Source organism: Pan paniscus, chromosome 1, assembly GCF_029289425.2.
Source record: "Pan paniscus chromosome 1, NHGRI_mPanPan1-v2.0_pri, whole genome shotgun sequence".
Taxonomy (NCBI): Eukaryota; Metazoa; Chordata; class Mammalia; order Primates; family Hominidae; genus Pan; species Pan paniscus.
The window spans coordinates 180504544-180530200 of NC_073249.2; the positions used below are offsets into that span (position 1 = coordinate 180504544).

A 25657-nucleotide genomic window follows, 5' to 3' on the forward strand; every position below is an offset into this window, starting at 1 on the left:
CACACTCATCGTGGTCGCGAACACATGCTCAGATTGGCATGTACTACCAGCCGCAGACAGGGCTTAGGGGTAGCTGATGTTTGCACCTGAGGAGGCTTTGCTAAGAAACATCCCCTTAGTCACACCAGACCGAAGTATAATTGATCTAGGAGTTTATCTAAAATAGTAGCTCCTAAGAGACTTGGAAAGTGTGCTAATTTCTTCGAAATCTCTTTAGCATAATTCACATTCTTCCCCATATCGCTTATGGAGCCGTCCTAACTGCTGACCTTTTCAAGATGGCGGTCCGCGGGCGACACTCTCGCGCTCGCGCACCTCCCCAAGATGGCGGCGCCCGAGGCCTGGCGCGCCCGGAGTTGCTGGTTCTGTGAGGTAGCGGCGGCAACGACCATGGAGGCCACGTCCCGGGAGGCGGCGCCAGCGAAGAGCTCGGCCTCAGGCCCCAACGCTCCCCCCGCCCTGTTCGAGCTGTGCGGGCGGGCGGTGAGCGCCCATATGGGGGTTCTGGAGAGCGGGGTGTGGGGTAAGTCGCGGGGTGAGGGGCTACCTCTGGCTAAGAGCAAGGGGCGGCCCAGCGGCCGGGGGGCGCGGGGGGCGAGGCCGGGAGGCCCGGGGCAAGGCCCAGCCTGGGGCGCTGAAAGCCAGCTCGTAGGATCGGAGCATGAATTTTGTGACTGACAGGGCTGGACAGAGTAAAGACGGAGACCTAATGGGCAGGCTGACCCGCACCGCGGCCTGGCTCGGGGGCGCGGGGGGCGAGGCCAGGAGGCCCGGTCTGGAGCGAAGCAGGCTGGGCCCGGGCGACTGAGGCTGGATTGCGGCTGTGGGCCGCGAACTGACACTCGGCTGGGCCGAGCAGGGGAGTCTCGGATGTCGAACCGGTGGGCAGCGATGGCCCGGCTGCCCTGGGGCAGGGGCCGAGGTTAGGAGGCCCGGCCTAAGGCAAGGCCAGGCCAGGCCCGGGGCCACCGAACCTGACTGATGGCCCCGGGGCTCCAGTATCTGCCTGACACGCCACGGGGGTCGAGATTCCGGAGGCCAAGCCGATGGGCGGAGGGGAGGACAGCAGATTGGAGAGCGAGGGAATGGGGCAGGGGGAGAGGCCGAACGAAAGGCTCGGGGCGCCGCGGCCTGGCTGACGGCCCAGGGCTGACGGGAGCGAACCGACAACCGGGGTCTCGGGTGCCAAACTGACTAAGCGACCGAGCGACCGTGCGACTCGCAGGACAGGGAGCGCCGGAGGCCACTCGGATCGGCTCGAGCGGCGAGGAGGGACCGGAGAGCGAGTGGAGGGGGGCCCGGAGCGGCTTAAACAAGCGAGGGAGGCTCGAATGACGGACAGGCGGGAAGGGCCAAGGAGGCCCCAAGCGGGGCGACGGCCCGGGGATCCCGGACTGCCGGGCTGCCGTGGCAGGGGGCGCGGCGCCGCCAAGAGGCCTTGGGCTGAATGGGAGTGAACGGGGGCCCCAGGCCTGAAGGCGGCCGGGACCAAAGGGCCGGGCCTGGATGGAGGGCGGCCTGGGGCGCCGGGATGAACGGCCGGGGAGGGCGAACCGGCCAGTTGGGCTGGGAGGCGGGGCTGTGGGTTGGGGACCGCTGGCCGCGGCCTGGCCGCTGACGAGGGAAACTTGGGTCCGACGTGGGGCAAGTGAAAGAGGGGAAAGTGAGGCTCTGCCAAGCAGGCCTAGCCGCGCTGGGGACAGGGGAGGCCTCGGGCCTGAGAGGCTGCTGGTGTGAGGGTGGGGTCGGGAGGCCGGGGCTTTAGTTGGGCGAAGAGGTGGCAGGCCCGGCCGAGGCCTGCTGGGGAGGGGGGCAGGAGAGCAGGCCCCGGGCCTGGAGGCGGCGCGGGGGAGGTTCCACCGGGAGGCCTTGCGGGTGGCCGTGGCGTGTTTGCAGGAGGAAGGCCCTGGTCAGGACAGGAGTGAGGACTTTGAGGACTCGAGGTTGCAGGGCGCGGAGTTTGAGTTATGCCATGAGGAGGGGGTGTGGGGAAAAGGCCCTGGAGTTTAGGGGGACTGAAGCTCCGGGATAAGCTGGAGGGTGGTCGGGGAGGCCCTTGGCTGTGGGAGTGGAGCCCAGTACCATGAGGCCTGAGTGTCCTGCATAGTGGTGGTGGAAGAGGCTTGAAGAGGCTTTTAGAAGTCGGCCGGTGTGCGGAGGGGACAGTGGAGGCCCCAGGCCAGCCAGCGGCTGAGAAGACAAGGGGCAGGCCGACCCATGGGGAACAGGAGGAAAGGCTCCGTAGAGCTGAGCAGGGAGCTCAGAAAAGTCCTAGGGCATGGGGAAGAAGGCAGAGAGGGTCTGGCTTTTCCGCCTGGAGCTTCTGGGATGCTAAGACTGGCTAAAAAGGAAGATGACTGGGTGCGGAGGCCCAGGTTGGGAAGCAGCAGCATTAAAGGTGCAAGCTAGAAAGAAGCAAGGAAAATCCCGGCTTAAGAAGAATGGAGAAAGGAAGAGAGGAGTTTGTGGGTAACTGGGGATGAGAATTCCTGTGGCTGCAAGAAGAGATGGCTAACTAGAGGGGAGCAGGTTGGAGGGAAAAGGGGTAAGGCTCTGGAGGAACTTCTTCCCGTGTTGCCTCTTCCCCCTAAAACAATTGACAGTTTACTGAATCTCCCTTTCCCCTTCTCCCTCCCCCACCACTGCTGTACATACCACAATCCCATTACTGGCTGAGCCCCCAGCCAAGTTGAGAGGAGACAGGGGAGGAAGAGCTCCTGTGGGCCCAGACCAGAAAAAGCTGAATCAAGTGAGGCCTTTTAGGAGAATAGCCAAGGAAGAGGCCTGCTAAGCATTGCTATTTTGGAGGAAGGTCTGTGTGGGCTAACAGCCAGGAAAGGCTTCCTGGAGGTAGTGGACTAGCATCGCTTTGTGTAAGGAGTTGGGGCAGCGGGTGTATAGAGGCAGCAGGAAAGGGTACAATGAGGAAACTTTAGAATAAGGTATATTATACCTTGAATACCAGGATATGGAGTTTGGACTTTATCATGAATGCAGCAGAGAGACCTCCAAGGGTTTTGAGGAGGGTAGTGTCATCACCAAGAGGAGGATGAAGAGGGACTGGATGGAGACTGAAGTGAAGGAGAGCAGTTAGGCTGTTGTAATAGACCAGATGAAAGGTGATGTGGACTACATTCGTGTAAAAGCATAGGGAATTAACGCTTTCATTCAGCCCGTACATCGAGGACCTACTATGTACAAATAATTATACTAGATTCTTGGATGTCAAGATTCAGTTATTCTGTAAGTAAAGATAAAAAGAGACCCTGGAGCGGAAGTTTTGGTATACTCCAAGATCTTAGACTTGTTCTTTTTCTTTGAGATGGGGTCTCACTCTGTCACCCAGGCTGCATTGCAGTGGCATGATATCAGCTCACTGCCACCTCTGTCTTCTGGGCTCAAGCAATTCTCCCATCTCAGCCTCTCGAGTAGCTGGGACCACAGGCGTGCCCCACAACACCCAGCTAATTTTTTTTGTATTTTTGGTAGAGATGGGGTTTTGCCATGTTGCCCAGGCTAGTCTCAAACTCCTGGACTTAAGCAATGCTCCCTACCTCTGACCTCCAAAGATTACAGGAATTACAGGTGTGAGTTTGACTTGTTCTTGATTGGACAGAGATGCCATTGACAGGATAAAAATAACCACCAACATTTAGCGAGCTTATTATGCCTGGGCATTGTTTTAAACAGATTATAAGCATGATCTTCACAACAATGTCATGAGTTAATTACTGTTATCTCCATTTTATTTTATTTTATTTTATTTTTGAGACAGAGTCTTGCTCTGTCGCCCAGGCTGAAGTGCAGTGGCGCCATCTCGGCTCACTGCAGTCTCTACCTCCTGAGTTCAAGCGATTCTTGTGCCTCAGCCTCCCAAGTAGCTGGGATTACAGGCATGCATCATTACACCTGGCTAATTTTTGTATTTTTAGTAGAGATGGGGTTTCACCATGTTGGTCAGGCTGGTCTCAAACTCCTGACCTCAAGTGATCTGCCCGCCTTGGCCTCCCAAAGTGCTGGGATTACAGGTGTGAACCATTGCATCCCAACTATTTTTTATTTTTTGAGGCAGGGTCTTGCTCTGTCATCCAGGCTGGAGTGCAGTGGTCTAAGCACAGCTCACTTCAGCCTCAACCTCCTGGGCTCCAGCCATCCTCCCACCTTAGTCTCCCAAGTAGCTGTGACCACAGGTGCACACCATCACACTCTGCTAATTTTTGTTTTGTTTTGAGATAGGGTTCTCACTGTGTCACCTGGGCTCAAGTACAGTGGTGTGATCATAGCTCACTGTAGCCTCGAACTCCTGGGCTTAAGCGATCCTCTTGTCTTAGCCTCCCAAAATGCTGGGATTACAGGTGTGAACCACTGTGCCCAGCCTCCATTTTTTTCCAGTTGAAGAAACTAAGGCTTAAAGAGGCTTAAATAATTTGTCCAAGGATTCACATTTAACTAAGTAGTTAGGATTGCACTCAGATTTGTCCTACTCTAGAGGCCAAACCCTTTAGACACTATACTATAACAGCTCTTAGAACTAGAGAAGTTGGCAAGAGCAGGTTTTGTTTTTAAGATATATTGACTTTAGAGACATGAATTGTTTCTATTCTTCATAGGAAAGTACTAGTTCAGAATATAGCAGTAGCCCAAAGGATGGTAGTGGTTAATCTGGAAAAATAGGAAAGGAATTCAGGAAAGACTTAATAAAGGGCATGTGATACTTGAAAGATGAGTAGTTGATATACTGAAAGTGGCAACGACATTCCTATTAGAACAGCATGACAAAGGACATTCCTATTGGAAAGAACAGCATGACAAAGGTACAGGGGCAGAAAGTGGCATAATATGTTAGGTAAATGAAAAAGTAGTTAAGTGTGGCTGAAATGTAGGAGGCAAAGCAGGGAGCTGATACTAGCAGGGCAGATTATGAAAGACCTTTTATCACACATATTCAGTAGGTCCTTTTCAATGCCAAATGGTTCATTTTGCTTGGGCAGAAGTGAACTGACCAGCTCCTAAATAAGCATGTCAAGCTCATTTAGCATGTCAGCTTGTTTTGTGGGATGATCTCACCCTTGCCCCTGAAATTCCAGCTTCCAACTGAGTGGCTGAAGATAAGTGGACTAGAGTTTGGAACAGATCTAGATTAGCTTCTAGAGGTTCCATTTGTCAAGTGAGAAGTCTACCCTTCCATTTTCCTTTCCAGTAGAATAAATAATGCTTGGAACCCTCTTGGGTGGGAGGGGGAGGGGAGGAAAAGTAAACTTTTGTTTTGATTTTTGTAGCCCTCCCAGGCCCAATACTTCAAAGCATCCTACCTCTGCTCAATATATATTACTTGGAGAGGATTGAGGAAACTGCCCTCAAGAAAGGTGAGTATCTTTCTGTCTCTTTCTCAGTCCATGATTATGAGCAAGGCACCATAATGTTCTTCAGGTAAATATTACCCCTGATACCTGCTAGAACTTCGTGCTTTTCAAAAAGTACCTTCACACCTATTTTTCTTCCTCATTCCTCAGTGTCCTATGAAACACAAAGCCAAGTATATGATCTTTATTATACTGATAAAAGTGAGACACAGGCACACCACAATTAATAGCAAAGCCAGAACAACAACCCATATCTTGTGAATCTTAGTTTCTCTATTTTACCAAGCTTCCTCCCCTCATTAGACACATCTGTTAACAGGTAACATTTAACCCTAATGTGTCAAGCATTGTCCTAGGCACTTTACCCAGAGAAACTCATTTACCCTAATCCTTTCAACAACCCTATGAAATAGCTGTTATTAACATTTTACAGATGAGGAGACTGAACCACAGAGAAATTAAGTAACTTGCGCAAAGTCACATAGCTGGAGTGTAGTTTGCTGATATTCACACCCAGGCAATCTGTCTTTAGAGCCAGTGCCCTTAATCACTCTGCCATATTGCTCCTGTGAACCCAGAAGACAACATGAAAGGTTGATGTACTTTACTCATGGTGGCCAGTAAGCAGCCAAGTGTGATATTTCTCCTTACAGGCCTCTCAACTCAGGCCATCTGGCGCCGACTCTGGGATGAACTGATGAAGACAAGGCCTTCCAGTTTGGAAGTAAGTTAAGGTATCAGGTAGAATGCTAGCCTGATTTTGCATGGTAAAAGCAGGAATAGCACACAAACACAAGCTGGGTACTGATAAAGTGCAGAGGCAATGATGGAATGGATTTGGGAGGAGGGCTCTGATGGCTTGTCACAAGGTTTTGGTCCATTTGGCATTTGTCACTGAATTGCTTGCTCACTGTATTTGCAGGGGACACAAAACAGGGAAAGTTAGTGATCACAATGGATGGCAGAGCCAGGATTCCTAGAGTTCTTGATGGTGTTGGTGCAGTGGTCAAATCTAACAAAATGAAATTTAATAGAATACACCAATACTTCAATGAGTTTTAAAAGTTCCAATTGCATGGCATCGGGATGAGGGATAAAGGAGTATGATTAGTAACAGCTTGTATAAAAAAGATTAAGGGAGTTTAGTCAACAATGTGTTGAAGCCACTTATAACGACTATACCTTGAGCTGTGTGAACTAATGTAAATATAGTATAGGCTGAAGGACAAGGTGGACAACAGTCCTGCCTAGCTCTGCATTGGTCAGGCTACCCGTGGAGATTGGAGAAAGAAGTCAAAGCCACATTATGTGAGTCACATTGGGACAACTGGAGATGTTTTTCCTGAAAAAGAGAAGACTTGGGAAACATGACCCATCTTGAAATATATGAATGGCTGTCACATGAAGGAGGGATTAATAGACTTGTTCTGGATGGAAGCTAATGGAAGATACATTTTTGCTAACCTGAAGTTTACGTAAAGCTTAAACCCTGAGCTTATGAAACAAGCTAATTCTAGAGGTAATAAACTTCCCATCACTAAGTTCAAATGGAGTCTGTATAACTCCTTGACACTAGGGTGTTCTGCAGGGGATTCAGCATTGTAAAAGGGGTTGCACAAGATGACTTTTAGTGCTCCTTTTAGACCTGAGATTCTATTATTCACTGATACAGATATAAATCACTGGAGCTCTCATTTAAGCAGTTTCTTTTGCTGCCCCATAACTAGGTGATGGGGTAGATTTAATTCAATAAACATTTACTGAAACTTAACCAGGTACCAGATCTTACACTAGATATTGGAAGAATAGATGCAGCCTCTAATCTTAAAGACCTAACAGTTTTGTTTTGTTTTGTTTTGTTTGAGACGGAGTTTTGCTCTTGTTGTCCACGCCGGAGTGCAATGGCGCGATCTTGGCTCACTGCAACCTCTGCCTCCCGGGTTCAAGCAATTCTCCTGCCTCAGCCTCCCAAGTAGCTGGGATTACAGGCATGCGCCACCACACCCAGCTAATTTTTTTGTATTTTTAATAGAGACAGGGTTTCTCCATGTTGGTCAGGCTGGTCTCGAACTCCTGACCTCAGTTGATCCGCCCACCTCGGCCTCCAAAAGTGCTGGGATTACAGGCGTGAGCCACCTCGCCCGGCAAGGACCTACCAGTTTAATAGGGAAATCTACAAATAGATCACATATGATAGGATAAGTGGTGTAATAGAGGATAGTAAGGAGGTTGAGAGAGAAGAGAATAAGAAAGTCTTTCCTAGGAAGTAGTATTTGAACTGGGCCTTCTATGGTGAATGAGGCCAAATAACAGGTGGAAAAAAAGCTAATGTCAGGAATTGGAGATTTAATTTCTGGGGATGCACTGGGTTCAGTAACATTGAACCCCATCTCCTTCAGCTTATTCACTTCCAAATCTGGACTGCAACCCTTGGCGTTCAGAATGAGGACAACAGGCCTTATGAGGAAGAGAAGCAGACTCAAGAATATTAGAAAACAGTAACTGCTTTTTGCTATCTTTAAGGAAACATCAGATTCACTTTGTTCCAGTATTTCACAAGCAGTATAGTTGACCAGCAGGTGATAAAGATTATATTTTTCTCTTGGAGAAAGCTTTCTGTCTTCTTGGCTCAAAGCATTTCAGAGCATTTAGAGGCCCCAGGCTTGGTGGCCCAACAGTCAGTTAGGCAGAGGTCCTAACTTGGAGCATGTCCATTCCAGAGGGTGTCTTTCCGCTTCCCACTTTTGCATGACAATAGCCTTCAGCTCATAAGTCACAAACACTTATTCAGTGCCTGCTCAGTTCCATGCATTATGCTAGGTTCCAGGGATACAATGGTGAACAAGATAAATATAGAATGCTTATAAAGCAATAGTATTTCAAACTGTGTAGTACTGGGGTATATAAAGAGATCTGTAAGGTCAGGCACGGTGGCTCACACCTGTAATCTTAGCACTTTGGGAGGCTGAGGCAGGTGGATCACTTGAACCCAGGAGCTCAAGGCCAGCCTGGGCAACATGGCAAGACTTTGTCTCTACTAAAAATACGAAGAACTGGCTGGGCATGGTGGCACATGCCTGTAGTCCCAGATACTCGGGAGACCAAGGTAGGAGGATCACCTGAGCCTGGGAAGTTGAGGCTGCAGTGAGCCAAGATCGCACCACTGTACTCCAGAGCCTGGGCAACAGGAGAGAGACCCTGTCTCAAAAAACTAACAAATGAAAAAAGATCTGTATAATAGAATAGATAATCTGGAGAAAAAGCAATGAATAAATTAAGATTTACCCAATAAATTATTCTCTAGCAATTGGTTAGCTATTTGGAAAAAGTTAAGTTAGAGCCTCACTTTACAGTATACTCTAATGACTTTTGTATAAACAATAAATTGTGGCCGGGCACAGTGGCTCACACCTATAATGCCAGCACTTTGAGAGGCCAACGCGGGTGGATCACGAAATCAGGAGTTCAAGACCAGCCTGGCCAACATGGTGAAACCCTGTCTCTACTGAAAATACAAAAATTAGCTGGGCGTGGTGGCACGTGCCTTTAGTTCCAGCTCCTCAAGAGGCTGAGGCAGGAGAATTGCTTGAACCCAGGAGGCAGAGGTTGCAGTGAGCCAAGATCACATCACTGCACGCCAGCCTGGGCAACAGAGCAAGACTCCGACTCAAAAAAAAAAAAAAAAAAGAATTAGTTGTAAAAAGTAAAGGCACAAGAGTCGGGTACAGTGACTTACATCTATAATCCCAGCTACTCCAGAGGTTGAAGTGAGAGGAATAGCTTGAGCCTAGGAGTTGGAGGCTGTGATCATGCCACTACATTCCAGCCTGGGGGACAGTGCAAAACCACGTCTCTTAAAAAAAGAAAGAAAGGGCTGGGCGCGGTAGCTCACACCTGTAATCCCAGCACTTTGGGAGGCCAAGGTGGATGGATTGCTTGAGCTTACGAGTTTGAGACCAACCTGGGCAACATGGAGAAACCTCATCTCTACAAAAAATAGAAAAATTATCCTGTTGTGGTGGTGTGCACCTGTAGTCCCAGCTACTCAGGAGGCTGAGGTGGGAGGGAGCCCAGGAGACAGAGGTTGCACTGAGCCGAGATCACACCATCGCACTCCAGCCTGGGCAATAGAGCCAGAACTTGTCTTAAAACAAAAACAACAAAAAAGTTTCAACACCAAAGAATAGAAAAAAATAATTTAAAAAAGAATAAAACCAACAGGCAGGTGTGGTGGCTCACACCTGTAATCCCAGCACTTTGGGAGGCCGAGGTGGGCAGATACTTCAGGTCAGGAGTTGAGACCAGCCTGGTGCATATGGTGAAACCCTGTCTCTACTGAAAATCAGGCATGGTGGTGCATGCCTGTAATCCCAGCTACTCTGGGATTACTACTTGGGAGGCTGAGGCAGAATTGCTTGAACCCAGGAGGCAGAGGTTAAAATGAGCCGAGATGGCACCACTGCACTCCAGCCTCGGTGACATAGTGAGACTCTGACTCAAAAAACAACAACAACAACAAAACAAAATAAAAATACAAAAATTAGCCGGGCGTGGTGGCACACACCTGTAATCCAAGCTCCTTGGGAGGCTGAGGCATGAGAATCACTTGAACCCAAGAGGCAGAGATTGCAGTGAGACTAGATCGCTCCATTGCACTCCAGCCTGGGTGAGAGTGAGACTCTGTCTCCAAAAATAATAAAACCAATAAACAAAAAAAAGTAAAAGCACAAATCAGGCCGGGTGTGATGGCTCATGCCTACAATCCCAGAAAAACGTTGGGATGCCAAGGTGGTCAGATTGCTTGAGCCCAGGAGTTCAAGAACAGCCTGGGCAACATGACGACACCTTGTCTCTACAAAAAATACGAAAGTTAGCTGGGGGTGCTAGTGTGCGCCTCTAGTCCCAGCTATTAGGGAGGCTGAGGCAGGAGGATCAATTGAGCATCAGGGGTCAAGGCTGAAGTGAGCAATGATAATGACACTGCACTCCAGTGTCATAACCCTGTCTTAAAAAAGAGCACAAAACAACTAAAAAAATAATAAAAGTGACCATCCTAATCTCAGGATGGAGAGAGAACTAATTTTTTTTTTTTTTGAGACGAAGTCTCGCTCTGTCGCCAGGCTGGAGTGCAGTGGTGCGATCTCAGCTCACTGCAACCTCTGCCTCCCGGGTTCAAGTGATTCTCCTGCCTCAGCCTCCCGAGTAGCTGGGACTACAAGTGCGTGCCACCATGCCCAGCTAATTTTTGCATTTCTAGTAGAGATGAGGTTTCACCATGTTGGCCAGGATGGTCTCCATCTCTTGACCTCGTGATCCACCCGCCTCGGTCTCCCAAAGTGCTGGGATTATAGGCGTGAGCCACCGTGCCCAGCTGAGAGTGCTAATTATTAAATGCACAGAACCAAGAAAGAAAATACAGACATATTTAACCACATAAAATGCTAACACTATCTTCAGGACTTTGTATTGATTAAATTAAAAAAATAAAAATGCCAGCACCATAACCAAATTTTAAAAGGTAAATACACTGGGAAAGAACATTTGCAACAATATTTGCAAAACAAAGGGACACAAAATAAAAAGACAAATATCCCAGTAAAATAAAATGAGTAAGGATTTGGACACATCATGAAATACACAAAAATCCCCAGTAAAGTGAAAAATGTTAAGTCTCATGATAAAAGTGAGAAAGTAAAATCCCTATTTCACCTCTTAGTTTAGTAAAGTCTTGTTTTGATTTGGTTTTCATCGCAAAGGTAATGCCTAGGTTTGGCCATGGCGAAATTTGCATTTTACTATGCTATTGGAGGGAACAGAAATTGTTGTAACTTTCTTGGTAGGCAATCTGGTAATATTTGTTCAGACTTTAAAATATCTAGGCTGGCTGGATGTGGTGGCTCTTACCTGTAATTCCAGACTTTAGAACACCAAGGCAAGAGGATCACTTGAGCCCATGAATTCGAGACCAGTCTGGGCAACACAGGGAGACCCCATCTCTACAATAATTTTTTTTTTTTGAGACAGAGTCTCTCTCTGTCGCCCAGGCTGGAGTGCAGTGGTATGATCTTGGCCCAAGTAGCTGAGATTACAGGCGCCCATCAGCTCGGCTACTTTTTGTATTTTTAGTAGAGACAAGGTTTCACCACATTGGCCAGGCTGGTCTCGAACTCCTGACATCAAGTGATCCACCCACCTTGGCCTCCCAAAGTGCTGGGATTATAGGTATAAGCCACTGTGGCCGGCCTGCAATAATTTTTAAAAATTAGCTGGGCGTGTTAGCATGTACCTCCCAGCTAATTGGTAAGCTAAGGTGGGAGGATCACTTGAGCCCAGGAGGTTGAGGCTGCAGTGAACTATAATAGCACCACTGCACTCCAGCCTGGCTGACAGAGACCCTTTCCTCCCCAGAAAATTTAGGCTGGGCGTGGTGGCTCACACCTGTAATCCCAGCACTTTGAGAGGCCGAGGCAGGTGGATCACCTGAGGTCAGGAGTTCAAGACCAGCCTGGCCAATATGGTGAAACCCCGTCTCTACTAAAAATACAAAAATTAGCCGGGCGTGGTGGCGCATGCCTGTAGTCCCAGCTACTCAAGAGGCTGAGGCAGGAGAATCACTTGAGCCTGGGAGGTGGAGGTTGCAGTGAGCCAAGATTGCGCCATTGCACTCCAGCCCGGGCGACAGAGCAAGACTCCATCTCAAAAAAAAAAAAAAAAAAAAAACCAGCTGGGGCAACACAGTGAGACCTTATCTCTACAGAAAAAATTTAAAAATTAGCTGTGCATAGTGGCATGCGTCTATAGTCCCTACTACTTGGGAGGCTAAGGCAGGAAGATTGCATGAGCCCCAGGATTCAAGGCTACGGTGAGCTATGATCTCACCACTGCACTGCAGCCCTGGGTGATGGGACAAGACCCTGTCTCTTAAAAAAATAATTTGGCTATAAGTTCTACTCCTTAGAATTTATAGTATATAAAAATTGAGATACTCATGAAGATTTATTTCCAGATGTTTATTACAGAAGAGTTTAATATAAAAAAGCTAGTAACAGGGTCAGGCACTGTGGCTCATACCTGTAATCCCAGCACTTTGGGAGGCCAAGGCGGCGGATCACTTGAGGTCAGGAGTTCAAGACCAGCCTGGCCAACATGGCAAAACCCCATTTCTACCAAAAATACAAAATTTATTTTGGTGTGGTGGCACGTGCCTGTAATCCCAGCTACTTGGGAGACTGAGGCAGGAGAATAGCTTGAACCTGGGAGATGGAGGTTGCAGTGAGCCGAGATCGTGCCACTGTACTCCAGCCTGGGCAACAGAGCAGGAATGTCTTTAAAAAAAACAAAAACAAAAACAAAAACAAACTAGAAACAGGCCGGGCATGGTGGCTTACGCCTGTAATCCCAACACTTTGGGAGGCCAAGGCAGGTGGATCACCTGAGCTCAGGAGTTTGAGACCAGCCTGGCCAACATGGCGAAACCCTGTCTACTAAAAAATACCAAAAAATTAGCTGGACATGGTGTTGTGTGCCTGTAGTCTCAGCTACTTGGAAGGCTGAGGCACAAGAATTGCTTGAACCCGGGAGGCAGAGGTTTCAGTGAGCTAATATTGTACCACTGCACTCCAGCCCAGACCAGGGCGACAGAGAAACTCTGTCTCAAAAAAAAAAAAAAAAAAAGCTAGAAACAATGGAAATATTAAATACAGCAAGTATTATTACATATGGTACACATTTTCAAAATAAAATATTCTAAAAATATTTGAATACATGGTATGTTTTAAAAGCCCAGCATTTGAAACTGTTCAGAATTGTCTCAATGTTGTAAAAACAAATATATATAGGTACTCTCATATATGTAAATACTCCAGAGTTAGTTTACACTTTTGAGACGGTCTCACTCCAGTTGCCCAGGCTGGAGTGCAGTGGCACGATCTTAGCTCACTGCAGCCTCAACCTCCCAGGCTCAGGCGATCCTCCCACCTCAGCCTCCCAAGTAGCTGGATTACAGGCATGCACCACTATGCCCAGCTACATTTTTTCTATTTTTAGTAGAGATAGGGTTTTGTCACATTGCCCAGGCTGATCACAAACTCATGGACTCAAGCAATCTGCCCACCTTGGCATCCCCAAGTACTGCGATTACATGCATGAGTCACCATGCCTCGTCCATGATTTTTCATTTGCTTCTCTATTCACACACAGTATTTCTGGTATCAGCAAAATAATGAACAAAATATAGTTTCTGAATATTGTTGGCTCTAACAAGTTAGCACAAGATGTTTAGCCCTCCCTAGTTTGTACAAATACTTCCTCTTCCCCTACCAGCCCACTGAGGATGGGCCAAGGATTGTGTTGTTGGGCAAATGTCACTTCACCTCATTGATCATGCCTCATTTCCCTTACCCTCACAGAAAACAAAGTACTAAATCACTTTGCATCGTGATAGCATACGAGTCCATAAAATGAGTGGTCTGGACTAGATCTCAAGCATCTCTCAGCTTCGAATTTTAGCATAGACTCCTTTTTTTTTTGGAGACGGAGTCTTGCTCTGTCGCCCAGGCTGGAGTGCAGTGGCGCGATCTCAGCTCACTGCAAGCTCCGCCTCCCGGGTTCACGCCATTCTCCTGCCTCAGCCTCCTGAGTAGCCGGGACTACAGGCACCCGCCACCTCGCCCGGCGAATTTTTTGTATTTTAGTAGAGACGGGGTTTCACCGTGTTAGCCAGGATGGTCTCGATCTCCTGACCTTGTGATCCCCCCGCCTCGGCCTCCCAAAGTGCTGGGATTACAGGTGTGAGCCACCGCGCCCGGCCCATAGATTCTTCTTAAGAGTGGTGATGGAATAAAACTTCATGATCTCTTGTCTGCTCGTACGTTAATTTGTGAGAAAGAAGCCACTGAGAGCTGTCATAACTTTACTCACTTAACTGTCACAAAAATGCTGTGATGTCAGTATAGTGATCTTCCACTTTATAGATGATGAAACTAAGGCAGAAAGAGGTGAAATGACTTGCCTAAATTACAGTTAGTGAATGGCAGACCCAGATTCAGGTTGAAGCAGTCTGCTTCTGGAGTGCATGTTCCTGATCACTGTGTCATGCTGCTCACTGCAGTTGTGTCTGGGGTGTTCCAAATATTCTGTCTCCCATTGTCTTCATCAACCATTAACATGTCTGAAAAAGTCCAGTATTTACCTATCTAACCTATATTTCCCCTGTGCCTCTTATAGCCAGAAACAGCCACAATATCTTGGCTCACCATCTTTGTCCATATTTTAGGCCCAGATATTGTAATAACCATCTGACTCACTCACTTATAAAGCTGAAGCCTTGCTAAGGTTACCTGCAAGTGTTTTTCAAGACTGGGTGTGGGCCAGCAAATCTGTAGGAAAAGTGCTAGTGTGAGGTAGGACCAAAGGATACCTTCTTTGCCTTCACTCAAAGTTGAGCAGAGATTTGGTTGCCAGGTATTGTTTTTCCTGCTCTTAATGTCCTGCTGCTGATGAGCAAGGCCTTTCTGTGTTGCTGCTATGCAGTTATTTCAAGCAGGAAGTCATTCCTAATTATTACCACAGTAAGTAGAGTCTGGGGAAATAGCTAAGGCAACAGGAATGACACTTTTGCTTGAGGACAGCAGAGGCCTAGTTCCTTCTAAGAACCTCAAATAGGAACTGAGAGTCACTCCAGTATGGAGGAATGCATGGAGGCAGGGTAAGGATCAAAGAAATGTTTTAGTCTTGGGGAACCTCAGGCCCCCACAGCCTTGGCTTTAGTCTGAATGAGCACCATGCTTAACAGGCTCTGCCTCCATTTCATATCCCAGCTAGGCTAATAGCAGTGGCAGCAGTAACATTTTTTATATCTTACAGTTTACAAAGTGCTTTAATTTGTACTACTTCATTTTGATCTTCACAACAATCCTGTGAAGCAGGTTATCTACATTTTGCAGATGAGGGAAGAGGTTCAGAGAAGTCCAGAGTATAGTGAAAGAGCTGGGACCTGACTTTCTACTGCCCCTGAGATGACTTAGGGATCATCTTAAATTAGAAACTTTGGGGTCCAGTACCTGTCTTTGTCTTGGTGTGCCCTTCTGGATCAGCAGTAATTCCTAACCTCTGATATACATCAGAAACATCTGGGATGGTTCAAACAATAAAGATGTCTTGACCTTACCTCCGATGTAACATAGAATCACCAAGTCTGGGTGTCTGGTATATGAATTTTGGGGAAGAAAAGCTCCACAGGGAATTCTGATGTGCACCAAAGGCTGAGAATCACTTGCATTCAGAGTTGTATTAAACACATCAGAATAGTCTGATGAATCGCTTCTCGGCTTTTTGGCTAAGATCAAGTGCAGAATAGTCTGATGAGATTTCCTATCCATCAAAATAAATAACTGTTGCCTTGGAAGAAACAAATCAAGATTTGGTTTCTGCTTTCTAAGAATTTCTAATCTGGCTGGGATAAGACATGTACACAGGCAAAGGGACTCAACACCATGAGACAACATACCAGCCTCTTAGTCTTGAGTACTCAGAGTGTCAGAGGAGTCCCAACAAGAATCTCAAATGACATGTTTCTAAGTTCTTTCAGGAAGTCTAATTCAGCAATGGAGACATTTCTGGTAGATGTAGGAAAGGACATAGGCAGGTTCAAGTCCGTGGGGTGACCAGCTTGGCTAGAGCAAAGCATTCTCATAAGCAAGATGTGGGAAATAAAGCTTCTCAGGCAGAGGGTGGAAGGGCAGTAGGGAGACATCAGGGTTTTAAAGCAGTATGATGTAATTAGTGTTTTACAACACTACTTTGGGGACAGGGAAAGCAATCAGGAAGCTAGTGGTCAGGTGTGAGGTGATAAGGGGCTGGTGGTGGTAAGAATCAGAAGTTGGAGGCCAGGCGTGGTGGCTCACGCCTGTAATCCCAGCACTTTGGGAGGCCGAGGCGGGCGGATCATGAGGTCAGGAGATCGAGACCATCCTGGCTAACAGGGTGAAACCCCATCTCTACTAAAAATACAAAAAATTAGCCTGGCCTGGTGGCGAGCGCCTGTAGTCCCAGCTACTCGGGAGGCTGAGGCAGGTGAATGGTGTGAACCCGGGCGGCAGAGCTTGCAGTGTGCCGAGATCACGCCACTGGACTCCAGCCTGGGTGACAGAGTGAGACTCCGTCTAAAAAAAAATGAAGTTAGGTTAAGGGGCTAGGTGCGGTGACTCACACCTGTAATCCTAGCACTTTGGGAGGCCAAGGCTGACGGAACACTTGAGGTCTAGAGTTCAAGACCAGCCTGGTCAATATGGTGAAACATACAAAAATTAGCCAGGTGTGGTGGCGGGCGCCTGTAATCCCAGCTTCTCTGGAGGCTGAGGCACGAGAATCACTTGAACCTGGGAGGCAGAGGTTGCAGTGAGCTGAGATCACACCACTGCACTCCAGCCTAGGCTACAAAGTGAGACTCTATCTTAAAAAGAAAAAAAAAATTGGGATAAGGTTCTAGAAACAAACATGGAAGAACTTACAGGGGTGAGTGTTTCAGTGGAGACACTATAATAAAAGCATGGTCTCTGGAACCAGATTTCCCGGGTTCAAATAATCCAACCACTTACCTGTGTGGCCACCTCTTTGTGCCTCGGTTTTACCTGTAAAATAGGGCTAATAATAATACATACCTCAGAGATGTGAAGATTAAATGAATTTGTAGTGTTGCCTGACTCAGTAAATAGTGTGCTATTGGAAGAGAGGGAAATTTGGACAGTTTCATGGATATATCATGGCTGTCTGGCATGTTTTCTGCGTTTCAGAGTGTGACATGTTGGCGAGCCAAGTTTATGGAGGCCTTTTTTTCCCATGTTCTACGTGGGACCATTGATGTGTCTTCTGACAGGCGTCTTTGTGATCAGCGGTTCTCACCTCTTCTGCACAGCTCCCGCCATGTCCGACAGCTCACCATCTGTAACATGCTGCAGGGTGCAACCGAGCTGGTGGCTGAGCCCAACCGCAGGGTTCTGGAGACCCTGGCCAGCTCCCTGCACACTCTCAAGTTCCGCCACCTGCTGTTCTCTGATGTGGCTGCTCAGCAGTCACTTCGGCAGCTGTTGCATCAGCTCATTCACCATGGGGCTGTCAGTCAAGTGTCGCTATACTCCTGGCCTGTGCCTGAGTCAGCCCTTTTCATCCTTATTCTCACCATGAGTGCTGGCTTCTGGCAACCAGGGCCTGGTGGCCCACCCTGCCGCCTCTGTGGAGAGGCCTCCCGAGGCCGGGCCCCATCCCGAGATGAAGGGTCCCTCTTATTGGGCTCACGTCGGCCCCGCCGGGATGCTGCTGAGCGATGTGCTGCAGCCCTGATGGCCAGCCGGCGTAAGAGTGAAGCCAAGCAGATGCCCAGAGCTGCACCTGCCACTCGGGTAACACGCCGGAGCACACAGGAGAGCCTGACAGCAGGCGGAACAGACCTTAAGAGGGAGCTGCACCCCCCAGCCACCTCCCATGAGGCTCCTGGCACCAAGCGGTCACCTTCTGCTCCAGCAGCCACCTCCTCTGCCTCTTCTTCTACATCCTCATACAAACGGGCACCAGCTAGCTCAGCCCCACAGCCTAAGCCCCTAAAGCGTTTCAAGCGAGCTGCAGGGAAGAAGGGTGCTCGCACCCGTCAGGGGCCTGGTGCAGAGTCTGAAGACCTGTATGACTTTGTTTTTATTGTGGCTGGCGAGAAGGAGGATGGCGAAGAGATGGAGATTGGGGAAGTGGCTTGTGGAGCTTTGGATGGATCAGATCCCAGCTGCCTGGGGCTTCCAGCACTGGAAGCTTCACAAAGATTCCGCAGCATCTCCACCTTGGAGCTATTCACAGTTCCACTCTCCACAGAGGCAGCCCTGACACTATGCCACCTGCTGAGCTCCTGGGTGTCACTGGAGAGCCTCACACTCTCCTACAATGGTGAGCACCCTGGAGTGGCAGGGATTGGGCTTGGATTGCCTAGCAGCACTAGCTGTGTGCCTAATTCTAGGGAGGTGGGAGGGGCAAATTGGGGGTATGATCAGGAGGTTAGAGAGGAAGGCTTGTATGCCTCATAGCAGGGGAGACTGTCATTGCTAGAAGAGAGGAACATAAAGTCTATACACTTGATTAGTTGTTGAAAGCAGGGGTTCCTGAGGGGCAGTGAGACAAGCCAGCTGGAATCGGAAGAATGAATACATTTTAGATATGGAAGGCAGTCCAAGGGCAGGTGGGAGCAGTATAGTATATGCATGCTCAGGCAGGGCTAGAGTTTGACCTCACCACCTCACCAGTCATATCAGAGTAGCTGTCCAGACAAGGTGTGGGACACAATTTCTTATCAGACCAACAACCTGCAAAGCAGTCCTCAGTCCTCATTTCCCTCCTGCTTGTGACCAGCTAGCAAAACCTCAACTCTGGCTAAATCCAGCAATCTGCCTAGGTTGCTGAGCACTGCTAGAGACAAATCATACAACTATGCAAATCAGTGTTACTATATGATCACTAACCTCATATGAACCTTCACTGTGCTTGCAACATCAGCTCCCATTCCTACCACTTCCAAACTCTCCTTTTCCCTTCTCAGGGATGACCTCACCTACTTCACAGAGAAAATAGAAGCCATCACACATGAGTTTCTTTAGCTTGCTAAGCAGCCTATAAACTCTCCATCTGCACTCATCCTTCTTTACCAGAATGGAAAAGACCACCATCCTTTCTAAGGCTAATTCTCCCACCTGTGCTCTAGATGCATAGAGCTTCACAACAAAGTATATAAAAATTATCAGTTTGAGAAACAAGCATTCTACCTTCTTAGGGAAGCTTGTTTCTCAAACTAATTTTTATATACTGCTTAGTATGTGTCTGGCATATTTTAAGTATTCTTGATAATTTGATCTAACAATCCTCACAACCCTATGAGGGCAAGTGACTTCCTCAGGATAACCTAGCAATTATAGAGCTAGGATTCAAAACCCAGGCAATCAGACTGCAGATTCATGCTTTCAAACAACTATGCTACTCTCCTTTCCACTGTCTCTCTCCTATCAGCATTTTAACAGGTCTCCATCAAAAACTGCCACCAACACCTCCCTCTATGCCATATTAATAAACTGTTATCTCCTATTCTTCACAACCTTAGTTATCTGTACTGTCACTTCTCTTACTCACAGCCCCTTCCAGCCTCTTATACCCCTACCACTGCACTGGCAAGGACCTATGTCATCAGGGTCCTCCTTGTTACTAGATCCAATGTATACTTTTCAGTAACTCTTCTTGGCAGGATTTACTGCTGTTCATTAAATTTTTTTTCACTACCTTAAAAAATGTTTTCTTGGCCGGGCGCAGTGGCTCACGCCCGTAATCCCAGCACTTTGGGAGGTCAAGGTGGGTGGATCACGAGGTCAGGAGTTCAAGACCAGCCTGGCCAAGATGGTGAAACCCCATCTCTACTAAAAATACAAAAATTAGCCAGGCGTGATGGTGGGCGCCTGTAATCCCAGCTACTCAGTGACTGGAGATCGTGCCACTGCACTACTGCACTTTAACCTGGGCAACAGAGTGAGACTCCATCTCAAAAAAAAAAAAAAAAGTTTTCTCCTCCTCTGTTTATTCAGAGTTCCTCAGAGCTTTCCCACTTTATGCACGCTTCTTGGACAATTTCATCCATTCCTGTGGTTTCAAAGGCCAACTATGCTAAAGACTCCCCATTATGTGACATTACCCCAGATCTTTCTCTTGAACTTCCAGACCCATTTATCCAGCTAATAGACATGACAACTTCATAACCCACAATACCCCACCCAACTCATTACATCCAACTTGAATGCATTTTTATATTTTTAGTAAGGACAAGGTTTCCCCATATAGGCCGGGCTGGTCTCGAACTCTTGGCCTCAAGTGATCCACTAACCTCGGCCTCCTACAGTGCTGAGATTATAGTCATGAGCCACTACGCCCAGCCCTATCTTTACAATTTGTTAAATACATTTATTTCTCTATCTCCACATCGTTAATTCAAGCTACTATTACCCACTACCTGAACTAATTTCAGTAGTTCCTCCGGACTCCTTACTCTTGCCATACAAATCCATTATCTGCACTGCAGCCCAAGCATCCTTTGAAAAATGCAGTCTTGATTCTTTAAAAAATCAGTCAAAAATGACCCTGTCATTCATTTATGCAAACACCTTTCAATGGCTTAATTTTACTTAGTGGTCATTCATATTCTTACTCCTGGTCATCTCTCTAGTTGTATCTTTTTTTTTTTTTTTTTTTGACAGGGAGTCTCTGTTGTCACCCAGGCTGGAGTGCAATGGTGCAATCTTGGCTTACTGCAACCTCCGCCTCTCGGGTCCAAGCAATTCTACTGCCTCAGTAGCTGGGATTACAGGCACATGCCACCATGCCCAGCTAATTTTTGTATTTTTAGGAGAGACGGGGTTTCACTATGTTGGCCAGGCTGGTCTTGGGCTCCCGACCTCAGGTGATCTGCCTACCTCAGCCTCCCAAAGTGCTGGGATTATATAGGTGTGAGCCACCACACCTGGCCTATAGTTGTATCTTGAATGCTTCCCCCCTTCACACTCTCACACCAGCCATTATGAAATTTTTTTGTTCTCCTTCAGGCCTCTACATATGCCAAGTTGCCTCTGCCACAATCATTCTTCCTAAATTTTAGCCTGTCCCCTTTATGTTCTTTAGGACTTAGCTGGAGTGCCTTTACTGATGTAAGCTGGACTAGGTACTCATCCTTTGTAATTTCATAGTACTTTATTCCCCCAGTTCCCGTCGCATTATCAAGCTATGTAAGAAAAAAAAGCAATGTGCTGCTCACTAGTGTCTAGCAAAAAACTTGATATTTAGTAGGCACTGGGTAGTTTAGTTGAATGAATGAACAGGAGCCTGCATAGTCCAAGGAATTATTTGCCTGTGGCATTAAGCAACTAACCTTCCTGGATCCTAGTCCATGCTGTGGGATTTGGTTATCTTTTTCTGCCCCATTCCCACCCATTGATTCTTTTAAGTATCCCAGTTGGGTCACTGTCACTCTCCATAGTTTTTAGGTGCTCCCTATTGCGTCTAGGTTAAACCATCCCTTTGCCTTTCCATAATGTGGCCTCCAGTGCCCTGCCCTCTAGAGCTGTTTCCTGAGCCTCATGTAGTCAAACAAGCAAGCGTCCCATTCATGCCTTGCACTCTCCTAGCTGTGATTTTTTTTTTTTTTTTTTTTTTTTTTTTTTTTTTTTTGAGACAGAGTCTTGCTTTTTCACCTAAGCCGGAGTGCAGTGGCGTGATCTCAGCTCACTGCAACCTCCGTCTCCTAGGTTCAAGTGATTCTCCTGCCTCAGTCTCCCGAGTAGCTGGGACTACAGGCATGTGCCACCCAGCCCAGCTAATTTCTGTATTTTTAGTAGAGACAGGATTTCACCATGTTGGCCAGGCTGGTCTGGAACTCCTGGCCTCAAGTGATCTGCCCACCTTGGCCTCCCAAAGTGCTGGGATTACAGGCGTGAGCCACCGCTCCCGGCTAGCTGGGACTCTTGACTATGTCTTCTCCCTCTATCCAAAACTTCCTTTCTTCAAGGCCAGTTTCTTCAGAAAACTACTCAGAACCCAGAAATCCAGAGAACTGCTACTGTCTGTGCCTGTCATTCAGCTAGTAGCCACATGCTGCCTCACCATATTGTATCTTCTCAATTTTGTTACTCTGCCCTGACTGGTGCTTCTTGTGGGCATAACCCAAAACAGCAGACCTCAGTTTGCTGGTTACCTAAGGAAAAAGCAAGACATGGATGAGTAGTTAAGACAAATGGGTTTAAATAAGCTGAGCCAAAGCCCAAGAGATTTGCTAGTAACCAAAAGTATTTGGAGTTGTATTTGAATATATTACCCCTGCTGACACTCCCACATGGTTCTGACTTAATCTCTTTCTTGCCATAGGCCTGGGCTCTAACATCTTCCGCCTGCTAGACAGCCTGCGGGCCCTGTCAGGCCAGGCTGGATGTCGCCTCCGTGCCCTGCATCTCAGTGACCTGTTCTCACCACTGCCCATCCTGGAGCTGACACGTGCTATCGTGCGAGCACTGCCCCTGCTACGGGTCCTCTCTATTCGTGTTGACCACCCAAGCCAGCGGGACAACCCTGGTGTGCCAGGGAATGCAGGGCCCCCTAGCCACATAATAGGCGATGAGGAGATACCAGGTGAAGCACTGTGTGTGTGTTTGTGTGTGTGCACGCACGTGTATCCCCACACAAACGTGCAGATGCATTCGTATGGGGAAAGGGGAAGGACCTCTTCTATCACTCATTCCTGGCTTATCTGGAACCTATTCCCCCTTTAGAGCCTACCACTAAGATACTCTTGAGCTAGACAGGGCCTAAACCACCATAAGACCAGCAGAGAGTGACCAAGGCAGCTTGGTCTCCAGAAAAGGAAAAGAACTGATCTTTAGACTGGATTAGTTCCCCTGCTATATGTTCCCTTAGTTCTTGTATGTCTCCTATCCCACCACTCTGCATACTTTATTTGCTTGTGTCTGGGTAGCCTGTCTTCCTGGTCTAAAATTTCTACAAGGGCAAGGACTAAATCTCATATTTAGTGCTCAATTCCTAGAATCTAGCACAGTGCTGACATATGGTAGGCACTCAACGACAAGTGAATGAATAAATAATTTTTTAGATGAATCCCTTAAGAACAGGATGGGACCTGCTATGGGAGTGAGGTAGAGATGGCCAGCTGGAATCTTCTTTCCCCACCATATCCAGAAAACTGCCTGGAGCAGTTGGAGATGGGATTTCCACGGGGAGCCCAGCCAGCCCCACTGCTGTGCTCCGTTCTGAAGGCCTCGGGTTCTCTGCAGCAGCTGTCCCTGGATAGTGCCACCTTTGCCTCTCCCCAGGATTTTGGGCTTGTTTTGCAAACACTCAAAGGTAGGACCCAGCCAGAATGGTGAAGGGAGAGGAGTAGGTGGGGACCTAGCACTGTTCTCTAGGAAAGCTAAGGTCCATGGTCCATGGTCTCTGCCTCCTATCCAGAGTACAACCTAGCCCTGAAAAGACTGAGCTTCCATGACATGAATCTCGCTGACTGTCAGAGCGAGGTGCTCTTTTTGCTACAGAATCTGACTCTGCAAGGTAAGTTCCTTATTCAGAACCTGGACATTTCCTGGGTCTTCACTATGGTTCTGCCATAATCTGAGTGAGCAAACCACTGTTCCTTTCTTGGCCTTGTGTCCTCAGCTATAAAATGGATATAGAACCTGCATGATTTTCCTTCTAAAAGCCCCAATCTCAATTCTTCCTCTACTAAACATGAGAAATCGCTCTTTTAGAGTGCTTCACCCAAAAGTTGCTCTTACCTTTCAGAGGTGGACAAAATGGTGGTGGTGGGGCAAAATAAATGTACTGTGCCAGGCTCCCCTCATAGACTTTTCTCTGATCCCCACCCCTGCATAGAGGGTGGCCAGTGTTAGGGAAAGAAGGAAGTGAATGGAGAATTGTCCATGCAGAGAACCTTCTTATAGGGAACATTTAGGTTCAGTCTTTAGTTTGGATTCTGATTTAGTTCCAGCCTTGCTTGGAGTCTAGACAAATTCCTTCCTCTTTTTGGGCCTCTATAATGTTAATACCCCTTGCTAGGGCCAACTGGGGCAGGAGGGGCAGCACCAGTCCTAATGCAGCCATCAGAATTTACTATAATTTTTCTTGACAGAGATTACCTTCTCCTTCTGCCGTCTGTTTGAGAAGCGCCCAGCCCAATTTCTGCCTGAGATGGTTGCTGCTATGAAGGGCAACTCCACACTGAAGGGCCTCCGGCTGCCAGGGAACCGCCTGGGTGGGGGCCAGACCCTGGGGAGGGAGAGGGGAAAGGAGCTAGGCCTTTGACCTAAAAACTCACTGGATAAAGGCAAAGACCTCTCCACTGGGAACGTGGGAGTTGGAATACAGATATTTCTGTGCTGGGGCTTCAGGAACCAGCAGGGCTGGTTCTGCCAGCCATAGTTGGGTTGGGATACCCTTGTCCCCTGTTCTTGGGTGGAGGTGATAGGCGTTCTCCCCTTCTCTCCAGGGAATGCTGGCCTGCTGGCCTTGGCAGATGTTTTCTCAGAGGATTCATCCTCCTCTCTCTGTCAGCTGGACATCAGGTACATGAGGGGAGGGGCAAGACAAGGGATGGGGCTAGAGATATAGACCAGGAATTCACTGCTTCCTGGATATCTAATCCATCTCACCCTACCAGTTCCAACTGCATCAAGCCAGATGGGCTTCTGGAGTTCGCCAAGCGGCTGGAGCGCTGGGGCCGTGGAGCCTTTGGTCACCTGCGCCTCTTCCAAAACTGGCTGGACCAGGATGCAGTCACAGCCAGGGAAGCCATCCGGCGGCTCCGGGCTACCTGCCATGTGGTTAGCGACTCATGGGACTCATCCCAGGCCTTCGCAGATTATGTTAGCACCATGTGATGGGGCCCGTACCTCACAGTCTCATGCTCGGTACCATCAGCTTGCAGGGGCTGAAGCATGGGCTGCCCAGAACCCCAACCACCAGTTCTATCTTTCTCTTTCTGTCACCTTTTTTCTCTTTTTTCCTTCTTCCCTTGCACTGAGGTCCTGGAGGCCTTGATGAGGCCCAGCAAACAGGCATTCTCACAGCTGGGTTTATAGTCTTTGGGCCCCTTACTCAGTATCCTGGGAACCTTGGGCCAGGAGGTTACAGTGGTCATCGTAATTGCTGAAGAGATCCCCTCCCCTGCCCCTGGGTTCCTGCCTTCCCTCCTCAAGCAGGCACCCAGGCTTTAGAGAAGTATAGGGGGCTTCTTCCCTGCTGGGCTTACCACACTGCTCTCAGGCCTCAAACCCTTTCATACCTTTATTCTTTTTTTTAACCAAAAAAGTTTTTCTTATAAAATAAATTTTGGGCAAACATCATGCAGCCCTTCTTGATGATTTTCTCCCAGAGAACAAAATTCAACAGGGCCCTGTGGAGCAAGGAGCCCCTTTTCCCTATCTCCTTCCTCTAAGAGCTACACCCAGACCAGCTGGTTATCAGCGGAGGCCCCGCTGCTCCTCATGAGAACGCTGGTGGAAGACGAAGGTGATGGCAGTGGAGGCAGCATCCCAGGCAGCCTGGAGTACCTCATCCCGGAGCCCCCACTTATCAGTGCAGTGGTTCCACTGAGCCAGGTCTGAAGTGCAGTCAGAACCATCAGGGGGTGGCCGGATCTGATGGCTGTTGACACAACGTCGGCAGTGCAACCTAGGGACAGAAGGCACAGCTGAAGTCACTACAGATCCCATCTCCCTACT

The 25657-nt window shown here is 48.1% G+C and overlaps 2 protein-coding genes across 5 annotated transcripts in view; one reads left to right on the forward strand and one right to left on the reverse strand.

Annotated features, from left to right (window-relative positions):
• The first annotated feature begins 12 nt into the window (after positions 1-12).
• LRRC41 (leucine rich repeat containing 41) lies at positions 13-25279 on the forward strand. The gene is made up of 10 exons (XM_003812749.6): positions 13-523; positions 5280-5366; positions 6017-6087; positions 17156-18293; positions 22296-22556; positions 23121-23285; positions 23391-23489; positions 24067-24189; positions 24424-24499; positions 24595-25279. Exons 1-10 carry the CDS (start codon positions 325-327, stop codon positions 24812-24814), a joined length of 2439 nt encoding a protein of 812 aa, XP_003812797.3. The 5' UTR covers positions 13-324; the 3' UTR covers positions 24815-25279.
• Positions 24969-25657, reverse strand: part of RAD54L (RAD54 like) — a 46143-nt gene continuing 45454 nt past the window's right edge. For all 4 annotated transcript variants that reach the window (XM_055093436.2, XM_003812748.6, XM_034964164.3 and 1 more), the window contains one exon: positions 24969-25607. In XM_055093436.2, coding sequence (XP_054949411.1) covers positions 25397-25607 — 211 coding nt within the window. In that variant the 3' untranslated portion in view covers positions 24969-25396. The remainder of the gene's footprint in view (positions 25608-25657) is intronic.

Coding starts and splice junctions, on each gene's coding strand:
- LRRC41 (XM_003812749.6), top strand. CDS start 325: ATGGCGGCGCCCGAGGCCTGGCGCGCCCGGAGTTGCTGGTTCTGTGAG. Junction 524..5,279: donor TCTGGAGAGCGGGGTGTGGG/GTAAGTCGCGGG, acceptor TGATTTTTGTAG/CCCTCCCAGGCCCAATACTT. Junction 23,490..24,066: donor ACAGAATCTGACTCTGCAAG/GTAAGTTCCTTA, acceptor TTTTCTTGACAG/AGATTACCTTCTCCTTCTGC.